The sequence below is a fragment of the Eleutherodactylus coqui genome, chromosome 7 (genome assembly GCF_035609145.1).
Source record: "Eleutherodactylus coqui strain aEleCoq1 chromosome 7, aEleCoq1.hap1, whole genome shotgun sequence".
NCBI classification, from domain to species: domain Eukaryota; kingdom Metazoa; phylum Chordata; class Amphibia; order Anura; family Eleutherodactylidae; genus Eleutherodactylus; species Eleutherodactylus coqui.
Window position 1 is genome coordinate 179,782,048 of NC_089843.1, and position 17,086 is coordinate 179,799,133.

A 17,086-nucleotide genomic window follows, 5' to 3' on the forward strand; every position below is an offset into this window, starting at 1 on the left:
GACCATGCCTCTTCTCCCTGCCTTTGCTCTCGGAAGGCCCCTGTGCCAAACCTATCTATCCAAAAGGATAGGTCGCGCTTTTCACCCTCTATAGTGACCGACCTCTCTCCCCTCTTTAAGGCGGATAGGAATAGCTCGTGTGACCTGGGGTCCCTGAAGCCGGGAGGTGAAGGTCCCCCACTTACCCCGGCGGCAACACTAGCGTAGCTTCTAGGAGCAGTCACCGCCGGGGCGGCAGCTGGACCAGGGCCCCCACTCCTCCCCAAACCACCAGACACTCCACCCTCACTTGTGACTTTTGTAAATTTACCTGTACCTCCCTCCGATACTCCCCCACCAGCAGACACCCCAACATTTAATCTTGTATTATTTAAATTCCCCACACCCCTGGACTCTCCCTCACGCACACCTCTCACTATGATGTTGTTCCCTTCATCCCTTTCACACACCTCCATGCCTTCCATACTCTCACGCTCATCATTCTCCCTATTCTTTGCGACCAGACCGGTAATGGCTTCTCTCTTGGCCGGAAGAGTAAGGGGCACCTGGCGGCTCGGAGGTTTCCCAGCCGCTCCCCTCTTGCCTGCAGGGGAGCAACCCAGGGTGGGTTTCTTAAATATAGTCCCCTCCGAGCCTCCAGACCCACCCCCCTTAGCACTGGGGGGAAAGGGACTTCCAGCCATGTATTCAGGAAAAGAATTCCGGCGTTTTGGGTCTCCACTTTTTTTAGGGTCCACTGCAGGGCCCTTATTGGGGCCACCCGATGCCGGATGGCCCCCCAAACTCCCAGGATGTTTGGGATCACCCGACGCGGGGCAATCCCCTTTATCCAGGCCCACCGCAGGGCCTTTCTGGGGGCCACCCGACGCCGGATGACCCCCCACCTTCCGTGAACTTATGGGATCACCTGCTGGTGGGTGACCCCCCTTACTTAGGCCCACCGCAGGGCCTTTCTGGGGGCCAGCCGACGCCGGATGACCCCCCATCTTTTCCTCCACCTTCCCTGAACTCTTGGGATCACCCGACGCCGGGAGACCCCCCTTACTTAGGCCCGCCGCAGGGCCTTTCTGGTGGCTACCCAACGCCGGGCAACCCCCTTTATCCAGGCCCACCGCAGGGCCCTTCGGGGGGCCAGCCGACGCCAGATGATCCCCCACCTTCCCTGAACTCTTGGGATCACCCGACGCCGGGTGACCCCCCTTACTTAGGCCCACCGCAGGGCCTTTCTGGGGGCCACCTGATGCCGGTGCACCCCCCACCTCCGCAACCTTTTTTGTCATTGTACCTGGATCATCCGACGCCGGATGACCCCCCACCTTCGCAGCCTTTTTTGATATTTTACCTGGATCATCCGACGCCGGATGACCCCCACTCTTAGGAATCTCACTGTCAGACACCAGCTTCTGCCCGTCACCCCTCCTTTTATTACGAACCGGGGGGGTGTTTGGATCAGGATGCCTAGTACTCTCCCCCTTCCTTTGCACTGAACCCACATTAGCAGAGTCCAGGCTGGGTCGGACCCGGGGGCTACCCATGCAGCTACCCCCCTCCCCTGGTTCAGAGGCTTGCCCAGGGAGGCTGACGTACCTGTACTCCACCTGGGTGATCTTTTTGCCACTTTTCTTCTTTTTAGCCTGGGGGTCTCGCTCAGGAATGTCATTGCCAAAATAGAGACCCTCCAGGCCTCCAGGGGATTCCAGGTGACTTATGTACGCCATTAGTTGCCCCCCCGGGCTGCTGTCCTCGCCCTCTTCCCCAGAGGAGTCTGAACTTGAAATAATAGTAGCTTGCCCAGCTGGAAGGTCACTGCACAGGGACTGCTGACTATCCGCTGTCTGCAGTTCTCCAGCAGGGGCCTGCTCCATCTTGGACACTAGGCCCTTCATATCCTCACAGACCCCAGCCAGAGCCGGCTGAGACCCTTCAAACCGGTCACCATTCACCAACTTCTCTGCGAACGGACCTGCACCCCTTAAGATGTCCGCCCTCCTCTCAACCAGGGTGAGGATCTCGCTTTTCAATTCCTGGACGGCCTGGTTGTATTGGGCCCTCCTTGACCCACCTGAATTGTTGGCCAGGGACCTGGCTGCCTTTAACTCCTCCTGAAGCCTTCTGATGGTGCCACCGGCCTCACGGTACTCCTGGGTCCTTGAAGCGAGCCTGGCAGCAAAGATGGTTACATCCTCCCTAGGCCGCAGTGTCCCCCAGTGCTCGATGGTAGGACTGGGGTTTCCCCCAGGAGTACCTGGCCTGGCTCCAGGAGGGCCTTTGCTGGAAGTCCCAGCAGCCGAGGTCCCGGAGGGCCGCCGTCCCTCACCCTGGCTAGCCCGACGGCCACCTCGGGTGGTCTCCAGGAGGGGTGCAGGAGACACATCGCTGCGTCTCCTGCTAGATCTCCTCAGCCCCTCCTGGGTAGCCGGTTGCGAAGCATCCCCATCCTCTGCCGGCTGGCTCCGGAGAGTGGGGGTAGTAGTCCTCCCTCTCGCCATAGCCCAGGACCTCACTCCCTCCTGGGTAGGAGAGAGCAAAAAGTCCCAGGCCCTGGAGGAGAAAGAGAGAGGGACCTGGAGCTGCAAGCACCTGCTCACTAGTGAACCACACCCTGCAACTGGAAGTGAGGGGGTGTGTCCCTGCAGTCCTATGTAAAAGCACAGATAATACAGTGATACGTACTGCTATAATGATGTCTCTGCAATGTTAATTTATTCTTTACAGTTGTGTTTTATATTCATTCAGTATTGTTATTATTGTTTTCGGTATTAAAGACCAGAGGAGTTCTTCTCTATTAAATGGGGTTTGGTGTGTTTCTTGGAACGTCTAGAACCAATTAATTGGATTTACATTAATTCCTATGGAAATAATGTCCTAAATAGAGATGAGCGAACCTACTCGGCCACGCCCCTTTTTCGCCTGAGCGCCGCGATTTTCGAGTACTTCCGTACTCGGGCGAAAAGATTCAGGGGGCGCCGTGGGTGAGTGGGGGGTTGCAGCGGGGAGTGGGGGGGGGGGGAGAGGGAGAGAGAGAGGGCTCCCCCCTGTTCCCCGCTGCTACCCCCCGCTACGCCACGCCTCCCCCCGCCCCCCGAATCTTTTCACCCGAGTACGGAAGTACTCGAAAATCGAGGTGCTCGATCGAGTAATTACTCGAAACGAGTAGGTTCGCTCATCTCTAGTCCTAAACTAACATTGATTTCTACTAAAGTCCATTGCTTCTGGATGGATTAATGACGTTAGTTGAGGTTCTACTGTATATATTTTTTTATATACTTTTTACTTTTGTCCCACTGGGGGACTTAAAATGTCACTACATTTAATTGTTTCTGTAATACACTTCCCTGAAACTAATAAGGGGAGCCGGGGCACGCATAAGCCTTATGAGCAGAGCCCTGGGAGCGAATGGTGACACAGGAGTACCATGCACCTTATGACCAGAAGCGGTGTCCTTCCGCTAACCCCCGGAGCAAGTGAGCAGCCAAGAGGCGCCATAACAAAAACTCACTAATTTGAGTTATGTTTTTGATCTATTTATTTCAAAGATTACACATGAAACAAAACACTTTACTTTTATGTCTTTAACCCATTAAGGACCAGGCTGTTTTTTAAATATCTTTTTCACTGACTTTTTTTCCCCGTTTTTTAGTTTTATTGGGAAGTAAAAAGCTAAAAAAAAAATTAATTTTTTACATTTCTAGTTTTAAAAAAAAATTTGTATCATTACTAGAGATGAGCGAACCTACTCGGCCACTCCCCTTTTTCGCCCGAGTACCGCGATTTTCGAGTACTTCCGTACTCGGGCGAAAAGATTCGGGGGGCGCCGTGGGTGAGTGGGGGGTTGCAGCGGGGAGTGGGGGGGGAGAGGGAGAGAGAGAGGGCTCCCCCCTGTTCCCTGCTGCTACCCCCCGCGCCGCCACGCCTCCCCCCGCCCCCCGGCGCACCCCGAATCTTTTCACCCGAGTACTGAAGTACTCGAAAATGGCGGTGCTCGATCGAGTAATTACTGGAAACGAGTACGTTCGCTCATCTCTATTTATGACACAATGACATGTCTTTTTCACTGTCCATCTGATATTCTATGTAATGATATTCATGCTTGGAGTTACCAGCACCAGACATGGCAGCAAGGGGTAGTATAGTTGTGAAGATGCAGCTCTGAGTTTTTCCTTTTGTATATTAGAAAGTCACAGGTTGTAAAATACAGTGTTACGACCTTTTCAACAATATTTCTTCTTATATTTAAAATATTAGTGAATTATTGTGGCTTTGTAAAATATTTTTTTCTTTAGAGAAGAAAAAGCTGAAGGGAACAGATTGTCCGCTCTGGGAAAGACTTCTACAAGGCCCTGCAGGAAACATAGCAAGAATGTTCCTCATGGACAGAGAGGCGGAGGAGATCAGTAGTGATGTAAGTACGCAGGAAATTGCATTAGGTTTATGGTTGTAAGGAAATCCTCTCACCAAAACCTGGTTCTTTCGCTCAACAGGTAGCACAGTATATTAAGTTTAGCCTTCCACTTTTGGAAACCATTTTGCAGAGACTTAACGAAGAGGAAGAGCAAGAAATACAAAGAACAATCGCTAAGTAAGTGACATTATATTTAATAGAGACTTTTCAATTAAAGGTGTGATCCCACCAAAAGTATTGATCACGTATCCAGGGTAGGTGATAATTGTATGCTCACTAGTGGTCTCAACACTGGGATCTCCAGGGATCACAAGAACCATGCACCAAAGGGGCCCCAAGTAGAACCCATGCGTGACCACCGCTCCATTAATGGTTTATGCAGGTAACTGAACAATCAGTCCCACAGAAGTGAATGGAACGGTGGCAAGGAATGTGCATCAGCGCTCCATTTACTTAAAGGACTTGGCATGCTCTGTTCTCGTAATCTCCGGCGGTCCCAGCGGTTGGGTTCATTGCGTGTATTTTTCCTGCCTATTTAGGTTGCGCATAAAAAAACCCCAAAGCATTCTCTCTTTCTGTGCATTTGCACACCAAAAGTCCCCATAGAAGTCAATGGGCATGCGCAAAATACGTTAAGAGACACAAAAAACACTGTGTAATTGCGTAGGAAAAAAAACATCTGGTACTCCATAGACTAATTAGCCATTTTAATCAGTAAAATATGCTGGTTCGTGCGCAAAAAAAGCCTCGTTCAGTGCCCAAAAAAGTTGCGCTGGGGCGAGCACAAATGTACATATGCTCTTGTGAAAGTACGCTGATGTCCACACAAATACTTAGTGCCCAGGAGTGTGCAAATATGCATACACTCATGTGAAGAATATTCAAAGAATATTCACGTAACAGTCTGAATAAAGGTATATTCATCTAAACGGAGCTTACAGAAATCCATGTGCTTCCCTTCAAAACAACTCCATTCAGATGAATAGAACTAATTTTTAGTAGTAAAGGTTTCTTCAATAAATCTGCCATGTGTAAATATACCCTAACAGCAAGATGGGCAGAGGTCAGTTATAGGGCAGATAAAGACTTGGGGGGAAGGGGTGGGAGGGTAAGGGCTATTTTGTATCTTGTGCACCTGACCCTCCTTCTGAGACAGTGGTCTTCAACCCGTAAGGCCTCCCTTACGCTAAACGCTGTCAGAGGCTCCCATTGGTGTCAGAGGCTCCCATTGAAGGTCTGCTTTTGGTCGTTGTCATGTAAAAGGGGGATTTTCATTTTTAGCTTTTTAGCAGAGGCCTGAAGGTTTTATGCCAAAATAGACTGATATTTGGAACTTCAAGGAAGAAGACGGTAAGCAAATAAAAGTATCATTCAGAAATGCGCCTTGTAAATAAACTGAAAAAATGTATGTGGAGAGTGAATATTAACTCTCCTGGTATTCAGTGGGTTAACTCTGGAAAGAGGAATCCCACCGGTACCTGTAGTCCAAGTCTGCATGTAGACTCCTTACTAGTTAGCGATCCGGAGAGTCGTCCGAGGCAGTGTGTCAGCTATCCGGGTTACCAGAAGCTTGCAGCAAATGTATCCAGCATAAACAGAAAAAACTTGCTCCTCGTGCTCAGTGTGGACTCACAATTAACTTCTTTATTGCAACGCGCTTCGGCAATGAACATGCCTTTTTCAAGCAATACACTAAACATACAGTCAAGCAATCCTTTAAATAGGTAACTTACAGCTTAGGTGTCCGTCTTGTTACCGGACGGTATGAGAGATGTTACAGACAGGACCTTCCACTGTCATAGATCATGGGGCCCAGCAGAAGGGACAGGGCTAACCGCAGCCAAGCTGAAACAAGGTACCTGAGTGGACTGGGCTGAAGAATTTCCTGTTTCCCTAATCTGTGGCGTAGTAGATAATTATAAAGGTGTTGAGAGGCGGGGAACAAGAGTATGGAGAGAGAGAGAGAAACACGGAGGGAGGGGAAAATGCTTGCAGCCAGGTGAAGACGTGTTACTGGCTTCCCTCCCCCCTGTCCTATAAGTGGAGAACCTTTACTTTCAACTTTAAGAATTCCTGTATACAGCTAATTAGTGATGAGCGAACATACTCGTTTAGGGCTATTTCGCAATCGAGCATCGCTTCTTTCGAGTAACTGCCTACTCAGGTGAAAAGATTTGGGGGGCGTAGTGGTGGAGCGGGGGGTAGCAGTGGGAACAGGGGGGAGCTCTCTTTCTCTCGCCCCCCGAATCTTTTCGCCCGAGTAGGCAGTTACTCGAAAAAAGCGATGCTCGATTGCGAAATAGCCTTAAACGAGTACGTTCGCTCATCTCTACAGCTAATCAATCACCCCCTACGCTGAGAGCGGCCTGCATTTGTTCTTAAGACCTGAAATCCTTCCGTCTATGCTTCCACTGAACAGCCAACACGGATGCAGCATCGCCAGCTGCAGAGACCCTCTAGATAGTCCCACTGAGAATGAGTACTGGAGAATCTTAGCTTGTGTTTCAGGTTGGCAAAAACTGTTAATGGGGTTTTCAGTCCTCTCAATCTCATTATAGCTCTCCCTTATTTCAGGTGCTGCCTCCCCAAGGCTTGTTTATCCATGTATCAAGGTTTAAACTGTGTATATGCAAGTTCTACTGTTTAATACTTTTTTAGACTGCTACGTTCAACAGTAAGGCCTCATGTCCACGGGGAAAATCAGATCCGCTGCAGATTCTACATGTAGAATCTGCAGCGGGTCCCTCCTGCCCCGCGGACATGAGCGCCGAAAATAAGAATTTAAAAGTATTTACCATCCGGCGCGGGCGGAGAAGATCAGCTGTTCCTCACGGCCGGATCTTCATTTTCGGCCGGCGGATGAATTCCTGACGCCGGCGGCACGTCGCCGGCACGTCGCTGACGTGCCGCGCGCATGCGCCGGGCACATCCGCCGAGCCGAAGCAAGGAAGATGCGGCCGTGAGGAACAGCTGACCTTCCCCGCCCGCGCCGGATGGTAAATACTTTAAATTCCTATTTTAGGTCTCCCGCGGATCCGGACGGCTTCCATAGGCTTCAATAGAAGCCCGCGGGAGCCGTCCCCGCGGGAGACCCGCACGAAAATGGAGCATGGTCCGGATTTTTCCATGCTCCATTTTTTTTAAAATCCCTTTTATTGACGATCCGCGGGTATTTATCTACCCGCGGGTGGTCAATGCATCCCTATGGGATGCGGATCCGCATGCGGGAGATCCGCTGCGGATCTTAAATCATATTTTGCCCGTGGACATGAGCCCTAAATGGTGTGACTGCAGTTTACTGAAATATGTGTGGCTTAAAAATACATCTTAAATAGAGATGAGCGAGCATACTCGTCCGAGCTTAATACTCGTTCGAGTATTAGGGTGTTCGAGATGCTCGTTACTCGAGACGAGCACCACGCGATGTTCGAGTTACTTTCACTTTCTTCCCTGAGAAATGTGCGCGCTTTTCTGGCCAATAGAAAGACAGGGAAGGCATTACAACTTCCTCCTGTGACATTCCAGCCCTATACCACCCCCCTGCAGTGAGTGGCTGGGGAGATCAGGTGACACCCGAGTATTAAAATCTGCCCCGCCCGCGGCTCGCCACAGATGCATGCTGACAGAGATCAGGGAAAGTGCTGTCTTGCTGTAGCTGCTATAGGGAGAGTGTTAGGTGTTATTTTAGTCTTCAAGAACCCCAACGGTCCTTCTTAGGGCCACATCTGACCGTGTGCAGTACTGTTGAGGCTGCTGGGAGCAGTGTTGCACAATTATTTTTTTTTTGTATATCGGGCGTGCAGACCATAGCGTCCTCAGTCTGCAGTCATTTTACAGTGTATAGGGGCAGTACTGGTGAGGCAGGGACAGTGGGAAAGGTGAAAGAGATATACTGGCTATATAGGCAGTGTGGTTGTTCCCACAAAGTTAAAAAATATACAATATTTGGCCTGCCTGTCAGTGCCTTCCGTTTACAGCGTCTCTGCTGGGGGTAGTAGTTGGTGAATTAATACTCAGCCTTGCGCATAATTGTTTCCTGCCTCTTCAGTGCGTTACGTTCGCGAAGTCAGCCTCCAACAGGGCAATCGAAATACAGTGTATATCACAGGCAGTGTGGTTGTTCCCACAAAGTTAAAAAATATGCAATATTTGGCCTGCCTGTCAGTGCCTTCCGTTTACAGCGTCTCTGCTGGGGGTAGTAGTTGGTGAATTAATACCCAGCCTTGCGCATAATTGTTTCCTGCCTCTGCAGTGCGTTACGTACGCAAAGTCAGCCTCCAACCACAGGCCAATAAGCGGCACATTTAATTACAGCGTTCTGTTTCTGCTAATCTCATAATACACCATGCTGAGGGGTAGGGGTAGGCCTAGAGGACGTGGACAGGGGCGAGGACGCGGAGGCCCAAGTCAGGGTGTGGGCACAGGCCGAGCTCCTGATCCAGGTGTATCGCAGCCGACTGCTGCGGGATTAGGAGAGAGGCAAGTTTCTGGTGTCCCCAGATTCATCTCACAATTAATGGGTCCACGCGGTAGACCTTTATTAGAAAATGAGCAGTGTGAGCAGGTCCTGTCGTGGATGGCAGAAAGTGCATCCAGCAATCTATTGACCACCCAGAGTTCTACGCCGTCCACTGCTGCAACTCTGAATCCTCTGGCTGCTGCTCCTCCTTCCTCCCAGCCTCCTCACTCCATTAAAATGACACATTCTGAGGAGCAGGCAGACTCCCAGGAACTGTTCTCGGGCCCCTGCCCAGATTGGGCAGCAATGGTTCCTCTCCCACTGGAGGAGTTTGTCGTGACCGATGCCCAACCTTTGGAAAGTTCCCGGGGTCCGGGGGATGAGGCTGGGGACTTCTGGCAACTGTCTCAAGAGCTTTCAGTGGGTGAGGAGGACGATGACGATGAGACACAGTTGTCTATCAGTGAGGTAGTAATAATTTCAGTAAGTCCGAGGGAGGAGCGCACACAGGATTCGGAGGAAGAGCAGCTGGACGATGAGGTGACTGACCCCACCTGGTTTGCTAAGCCTACTGAGGACAGGTCTTCAGAGGGGGAGGCAAGTGCAGCAGCAGGGCAGGTTGGAAGAGGCAGTGCGGTGGCCCAGGGTAGAGGCAGGGCCAGACCGAATAATCCACCAACTGTTTCCCAAAGCACCCCCTCGCGCCATGCCACCCTGCAGAGGCCGAGGTGCTCAAAGGTGTGGCAGTTTTTCACTGAGAGTGCAGACGACCGACGAACTGTGGTGTGCAAGGTTTGTCGCGCCAAGATCAGCCGGGGAGCCACCACCACCAGCATGCGCAGGCATATGATGGCCAAGCACCCCACAAGGTAGGACGAAGGCCGTTCACCGCCTCCGGTTTGCACCACTGCCTCTCCCCCTGTGCCCCAACCTGCCACTGAGATCCAACCCCCCTCTCAGGACACAGGCACGACCATCTCCCGGCCTGCACCCATACCCTCACCTCCGCTGTCCTCGGCCCCATCCAGCGCTGTCTCTCAGCGCAGCGTCCAGGCGTCGCTAGCGCAACTGTTTGAGCGCAAGCGCAAGTACGCCGCCACGCACCCGCACGCTCAAGCGTTAAACGTGCACATAGCCAAATTGATCAGCCTGGAGATGCTGCTGTACAGGCTTGTGGAAACAGAGGCTTTCAAAAACATTGTACGCGCCCTCACCAACGCGGTTACTGCCAAGGTCCACTTAACAACAGACACGTGGACAAGCACAGGCGGGCAGGGCCACTATATCTCCCTGATGGCACATTGGGTGAATTTAGTGGAGGCTGGGACCGAGTCAGAGCCTGGGACCTCTCATGTCCTACCCACCCCCAGAATTGCGGGCCCCAGCTCGGTGCTGGTATCTGCGGCGGTGTAGGCTTCCTCCACTAAACCACCCTCCTCCTCCTCTTCCTCCCCCTCCTATGCAATCTCCTGTCTTGCAATCAAGATGTGTCAGCAGCAGCACGTCGCCAGCAGTCGGTGTCGCGCGGCGTGGAAGCACAGCGGTGGGCAATTGTCAGCAGGCCGTGCTGAAACTACTCAGCTTAGGAGAGAAGAGGCACACGGCCCACGAACTGCTGCAGGGTCTAACAGAGCAGACCGACCGCTGGCTTTCGCCACTGAGCCTCCAACCGGGCATGGTCGTGTGTGACAACGGCCGTAACCTGGTGGCGGCTCTGCAGCTCGGCAGCCTCACGCACGTGCCATGCCTGGCCCACGTCTTTTATTTGGTGGTTCAGCGCTTTCTGAAAAGCTACCCACGCTTGTCAGACCTGCTCGGAAAGGTGTGCCGGCTCAGCGCACATTTCCGCAAGTCCAAGACGGACGCTGCCACCCTGCGGACCCTGCAACATCGGTTTAATCTGCCAGTGCACCGACTGCTGTGCGATGTGCCCACACGGTGGAACTCTACGCTCCACATGTTGGCCAGGCTCTATGAGCAGCGTAGAGCTATAGTGGAATACCAACTCCAACATGGGCGGCGTAGTGGGAGTCAGCCTCCTCAATTCTTTACAGAAGAGTGGGCCTGGTTGGCAGACATCTGCCAGGTCCTTGGAAACTTTGAGGCGTTTACCCAGATGGTGAACGGGGATGCTGCAATCATTAGCGTCACCATTCCTCTGCTATGCCTCTTGAGAAGTTCCCTGCAAAGCATAAAGGCAGACGCTTTGCGCTCGGAAACGGAGGCGGGGGAAGACAGTATGTCGCTGGATAGTCAGAGCACCCTCATGTCTATATCTCAGCGCGTTGAGGAGGAGGAAGAGGAGGGGGAGGAGCATGAGGAGGGGGGGGGGGAGACAGCTTGGCCCACTGCTGAGGGTACCCATGCTGCTTGCCTGTCATCCTTTCAGCGTGTATGGCCTGAGGAGGAGGAGGAGGATCCTGAAAGTGATCTTCCTAGTGAGGACAGCCATGTGTTGCGTACAGGTACCCTGGCACACATGGCTGACTTCATGTTAGGATGCCTTTCTCGTGACCCTCGCGTTACACGAATTCTGGCCACTACGGATTACTGGGTGTACACACTGCTAGACCCACGGTATAAGGAGAACCTTTCCACTCTCATGCCCGAAGAGGAAAGGGGTTCGAGAGTGATGCTATACCACAGGACCCTGGCGGACAAACTGATGGTAAAATTCCCATCCGACAGCGCTAGTGGCAGAAGGCGCAGTTCCGAGGGCCAGGTAGCAGGGGAGGCGCGGAGATCAGGCAGCATGTACAGCACAGGCAGGGGAACACTCTCCAAGGCCTTTGCCAGCTTTCTGGCTCCCCAGCAAGACTGTGTCATCGCTCTCCAGTCAAGGCTGAGTCGGCGGGAGCACTGTAAAAGGATGGTGAGGGAGTACGTAGCCGATCGCACGACCGTCCTCAGTGACGTCTCTGCTCCCTACAACTACTGGGTGTCGAAGCTGGACACGTGGCCTGAACTCGGGCTGTATGCCCTGGAGGTGCTTGCTTGTCCTGCGGCTAGCGCCTTGTCAGAGAGGGTGTTTGGTGCGGCTGGGGGAATCATCACGGATAAGCGTACCCGCCTGTCAACTGACAGTGCCGACAGGCTTACACTCATAAAGATGAACAAAGCCTGGATTTCCCCAGACTTCTCTTCTCCACCAGCGGACAGCAGCGGTACCTAAACAATACGTAGGCTGCACCCGCGGATGGAAGCATCGTTCTCTATCACCATCAAAAACGGGGACCTTTTAGCTTCATCAATCTGTGTATTATATTCATTTTCCTGCTCCTCTTCCTGAAACCTCACGTAATCACGCCGAACGGGCAATTTTTCTTAGGCCCACAAGGCTCAGTCATATTACTTTTGTAAACAATGTTTATACGTTTCAATTCTCATAAAAGCGTTGAAACTTGCACCTGAACCAATTTTTATTTTAACTGGGCTGCCTACAGGCCTACTTACAAATTAAGCCACATTAACCAAAGCGATTAATGGGTTTCACCTGCCCTCTTGGTTGGGCATGGGCAATTTTTCTAAGGTACATTAGTACTGTTGGTACACCAATTTTTTTGGGCCCTCGCCTACAGTGTAATCCTAGTAATTTTCATGGGCTTTGCCTGCACTCATGCTACAGCAAGGTGTGTGGGGTTGGCCTACACTTTTGCTACATAAATTTAACTGGGGCCTTGTCTATACTGCAACTACTGAAATGTGAAAGAGACTGTTATCTCCCTAAACTGCTGCAACGGGAATGTTACTGTGGCCTGTCTTGACTACTACTACTGAAATGGAACTAATACTGTGCTCCACCTATACTGCTGCTTCGGAATTGTTACTGGGGCCTGTCTGGACTGCTTCTACTACTGAAATGGAACTAATACTGTGCTCCCCCTATAATGCTGCTAGTGATATGTTACTGGGGCCTGTCCCTACTGCTACCGCTGAAATGCTACTAATTCTGGGCTCTGCCTATACCGTTGCTAATGCTATGTCACTGGGGTGTGGAAACAGAGGCTTCTCAAAGACATGATGGTGGCGAGGCCATTTCCCACCAACGCGGTTACTGTTAAGGTGCATATAACCATGGACACGTGGAGAGGACACGTAGTGCCTCAAAAACATCCCCCTTCTCCTCCAACAATGAAAACATTCTTGGCAAATACCTTTGCATTGGTCCGTCTGGTGGCAGTCCAAGAATTTTACCTTTACCGACACAACAAGAGAGCCCCCCCACCATCCCCCCGCCACGGCCCACTTAATCCTGGCCACATTCCGAAAACCAACTAAATAAAACCGCGCTACTAGGTCCGCAGTCGCCACCACATTCCCACCAACGCGGTTACTGTTAAGGTACATATTACCACTCTGACTGGGGCATGCACTGTGGGCCGAAGCACACCTGTATTGTATGTGACGTTAGCTCTGCTGAGCAGGGCACTGCAATGGGATACATTTATGTACCGCCGATGGGTTCCAGGGAGCCACCCATGCTGTGGGTCCACAGGGACTTCACATTAGGGATTTGTACCCGCCAGTGTCTATGTATTAAAAACCCCGGTCATACTGGGGCCTGCGGTGTGGGCCGAAGACCACCTGCATGTAATCTGACGTTAGCTTTGCTGTCCAGGGCACTGCAATGGGATATATTTATGTACCGCCGGTGGCTTCCTGGGACCCACCCATGCTGTCGGTCCACACGGAGTTGTAACTGCATGTGTCTACTTATAAAGAACCCCAGTCTGACTGGGGCATGCAGTGTGGGCCGAAGCCCACCTGCATTAAACCTGATGTTACTTCAGCTGTGCTGGGCACTGCAATGGGATATATTTATGTACCACCGGTGGGTTCCAGGGAGCCACCCATGCTGTCGGTCCACACGGACTTCACAATAGGGAGTTGTACCTGCCTGTGTCTACTTATAAAAAACCCCAGTCTGACTGGGGCATGCAGTGTGGGCCGAAGCCCACCTGCATTTAATCTGACGTTAGATCTGCTGTCCAGGGCACTGCAATGGGATACATTTATGTACAGCCAGTGGGTTCCAGGGAGCCACCCATGCTGTGGGTGCACACGGAATTCCCATTGCGGAGTTGTACCTGCCTGTGACTATTTATAAAAAAACGCGGTCTGACTGGGGCATGCAGACACCTTGACAGAATGAATAGTGTGTGGCACATAGGTTCCCCATTGCTATGCCTACGTGTGCAGCTCCTAATGGAGGTGGCACAGGATTGGATTTCTCATTGCTTCTGTACAGCATTGTGGGCTATCGCCCCACCCCTTTTAAAGAGGGTCGCTGCCTGGCCTTGCCAACCCTCTGCAGTGTGTGCCTGTGGTTCCTCCTCATGGCAGACGCACTTACAAATAGACATGAGGGTGGTGTGGCTATGAGGCCAGTGTGTGGCATGAGGGCAGCTGAAGGCTGCGCAGGGACACTTTGGTGTGCGCTGTGGACACTGGGTCGTGGGGGGGGGGGGGGAGTTTGGGCAGCATGTAACCCAGGAGAAGCCGGTGGCTTCCTGGCACCCACCCATGCTGTCGGTCCACACGGAGTTGTAACTACATGTCTCCACTTCTAAAGAACCCCAGTCTGACTGGGGCATGCAGTGTGGGCCGAAGCCCACCTGCATTAGACATGACATTACCTCAGCTGTGATGGGCAATGCAATGGGATACATTTATGTACTGCCGGTGGGTTCCAGGGAGCCACCCATGCGGTCGGTCCACACAGAGTTGTAACTACATGTGTCCACTATTATAGAACCCCAGTCTGACTGGGGCATGCAGTGTGGGCCGAAGCCCACCTGCATTAAACATGACATTACCTCAGCTGTGATGGGCAATGCAATGGGATATATTTATGTACCGCCGGTGGGTTCCAGGGAGCCACCCATGCTGTCGGTCCACACGGAGTTGTAACTACATGTGTCCACTTCTAAAGAACCCCAGTCTGACTGGGGCATGCAGTGTGGGCCGAAGCCCACCTGCATTAAACATGACATTACCTCAGCTGTGATGGGCAATGCAATGGGATATATTTATGTGCCGCCGGTGGCTTCCTGGCACCCACCCATGCTGTCGGTCCACAGGGACTTCACAATAGGGAGTTGTACCTGCCTGTGTCTATGAATTAAAAAGCCCGGTCAGGTTGGGGCATGCAGTGTGGGCCGAAGCCCACCTGCATTTAATCTGACGTTAGCTCTGCTGTCCAGGGCACTGCAATGGGATACATTTATGTACAGCCAGTGGGTTCCAGGGAGCCACCCATGCTGTGGGTGCACACGGAATTCCCATTGCGAAGTTGTACCTGCCTGTGACTATTTATAAAAAAACGCGGTCTGACTGGGGCATGCAAACACCTTGACAGAATGAATAGTGTGTGGCACATAGGTTCCCCATTTATATGCCCACATGTGCAGCTCCTGATGGCGGTGGCACAGGATTATATTTCTCATTGCTTCTGTACAGCATTGTGGGCTACCGCCCCGCCCCTTTTAAAGAGGGTCGCTGCCTAGCCGTGCCAACCCTCTGCAGTGTGTGCCTGCGGTTCCTCCTCATGGCAGACGCACTTATAAATAGACATGAGGGTGGTGTGGCATGAGGGCAGCTGAAGGCTGCGCAGGGACAATTTGGTGTGCGCTGTGGACACTGGGTCGTGCAGGGGGGGGGGGGGGTTGGGCAGCATGTAACCCAGGAGAAGTGGCAGCAGAGTGTCATGCAGGCAGTGATTGTGCTTTGTTGGAGGTAGTGTGGTGCTTAGCTAAGGTATGCCTTGCTAATGAGGGTTTTTCAGAAGTAAAAATTGTTGGGGGGGGGGGGCACTCTTGCCGCTATTGTGGCTTAATAGTGGGACCTGGGAACTTGAGATGCAGCCCAACATGTAGCCCCTCGCCTGCCCAATCCGTTTCTGTGTCGTTCCCATCACTTTCTTGAATTTCCCAGATTTTCACAAATGAAAACCTTAGCGAGCATCGGCGATATACAAAAATGCTCGAGTTGCCCATTGACTTCAATGGGGTTTGTTACTCGAAACGAACCCTCGAGCATCGCGAAAAGTTCGACTCGAGTAACGAGCACTCGAGCATTTTGGTGCTCGCTCATCTCTAATCTTAAATACATCTGTTACTTTTCTCTACCAAGATCTTTAAGTCGGGCACTGGCGGCACATTCACCTAATTCCATTAGTCATCCATATCCTGTTGTTTACTTTCATCTGTGCGTAAGATTACATAGAGCGCATTGCACCGATCACCACCATGACACAGCTCCCCAGCCACCTCTTAGAAAGCGCTCAGAGAGTGCAGGCCTCTTCCCGCTTGTGGCACATTGCATCATCAATGACAGAGTGAATATTATGAGATAAGGAGACATCACAATCTTCTTTTCAATTGCAAACATTACATTAATATATATTTTTTTCTCTTTCAGATACGTTGATGAGAAAGCTATATTACATCAGTACATTCATTCAAAAACTACTAAAAAGACAGAAACTACAGTATAATGAAATCACAATTATTTTATAAAACTGCACTGGATGATGACAATGAAACTATTGATGTTATAGATGAGAAGAGACTTTTGAGAACAATTATTCTCTTGGCTAGAAGCTCATACTTAACAACGGACGACACAACGTGACAGTTGAGTTGTCATCAGTCATAACAAGTTCATAATTTATTACTCATTCATAAGATATATTTAAATGCTAACTGTCAAACATGATATGCTGTCAACAATGAGACTGATAATGTAGCATTAAGTGGACATAGCCAAGTAATTGGAACACTTAGATTATGTATTTAAAGTGTGTCTGATTAGAAATAAATTGTCACTATTCTTTCCAGGATCTTTAATGTAAACCTCAACGTTTATAGTAACCATAATAGAGAGTGTCAGCCTTAAAATATAAACTCTAATCTCGTGGTTGAGTGTATTTTCTTTTTGAGATGAGAGGGGAAGTTGGATCGTTCCTTGACAGGAAGAGTTGTGGTCTCTTGAAGAAAAAAGAGCAAGCTCCTCAGGTTGGGCTCCATGTGCTGCAGGGTATAGTGGAGCAGGAAGCCAACAGTAAATGGAGAGCATGTCCCGATGCCTGTTAGGAGGAGGAGAGAAGGAGTGCCAACTAGAAGATAGCCCATATTACTATGAGAGTATATTTATTTGTATGTGCATGCATTTAGGTATATGAAAATAAAGGTTTGGTACTGTGTTAGCAAGTAGAGCAAAATGTG

At 51.0% G+C, this 17,086-nt stretch overlaps 1 protein-coding gene across 2 annotated transcripts in view; it reads left to right on the forward strand.

Moving 5' to 3' along the window:
• The window catches only part of RASSF6 (Ras association domain family member 6), a 95,882-nt gene extending 79,104 nt beyond the window's left edge, over positions 1 to 16,778 (forward strand). For both annotated transcript variants that reach the window (XM_066574048.1, XM_066574047.1), the window contains 3 exons: positions 4,284 to 4,402; positions 4,482 to 4,579; positions 16,281 to 16,778. In XM_066574048.1, the coding sequence (XP_066430145.1) occupies positions 4,284 to 4,402; positions 4,482 to 4,579; positions 16,281 to 16,356 (293 nt within the window). In that variant the 3' untranslated portion in view covers positions 16,357 to 16,778. The remainder of the gene's footprint in view (positions 1 to 4,283; positions 4,403 to 4,481; positions 4,580 to 16,280) is intronic.
• The last annotated feature ends 308 nt before the right edge of the window (positions 16,779 to 17,086 follow it).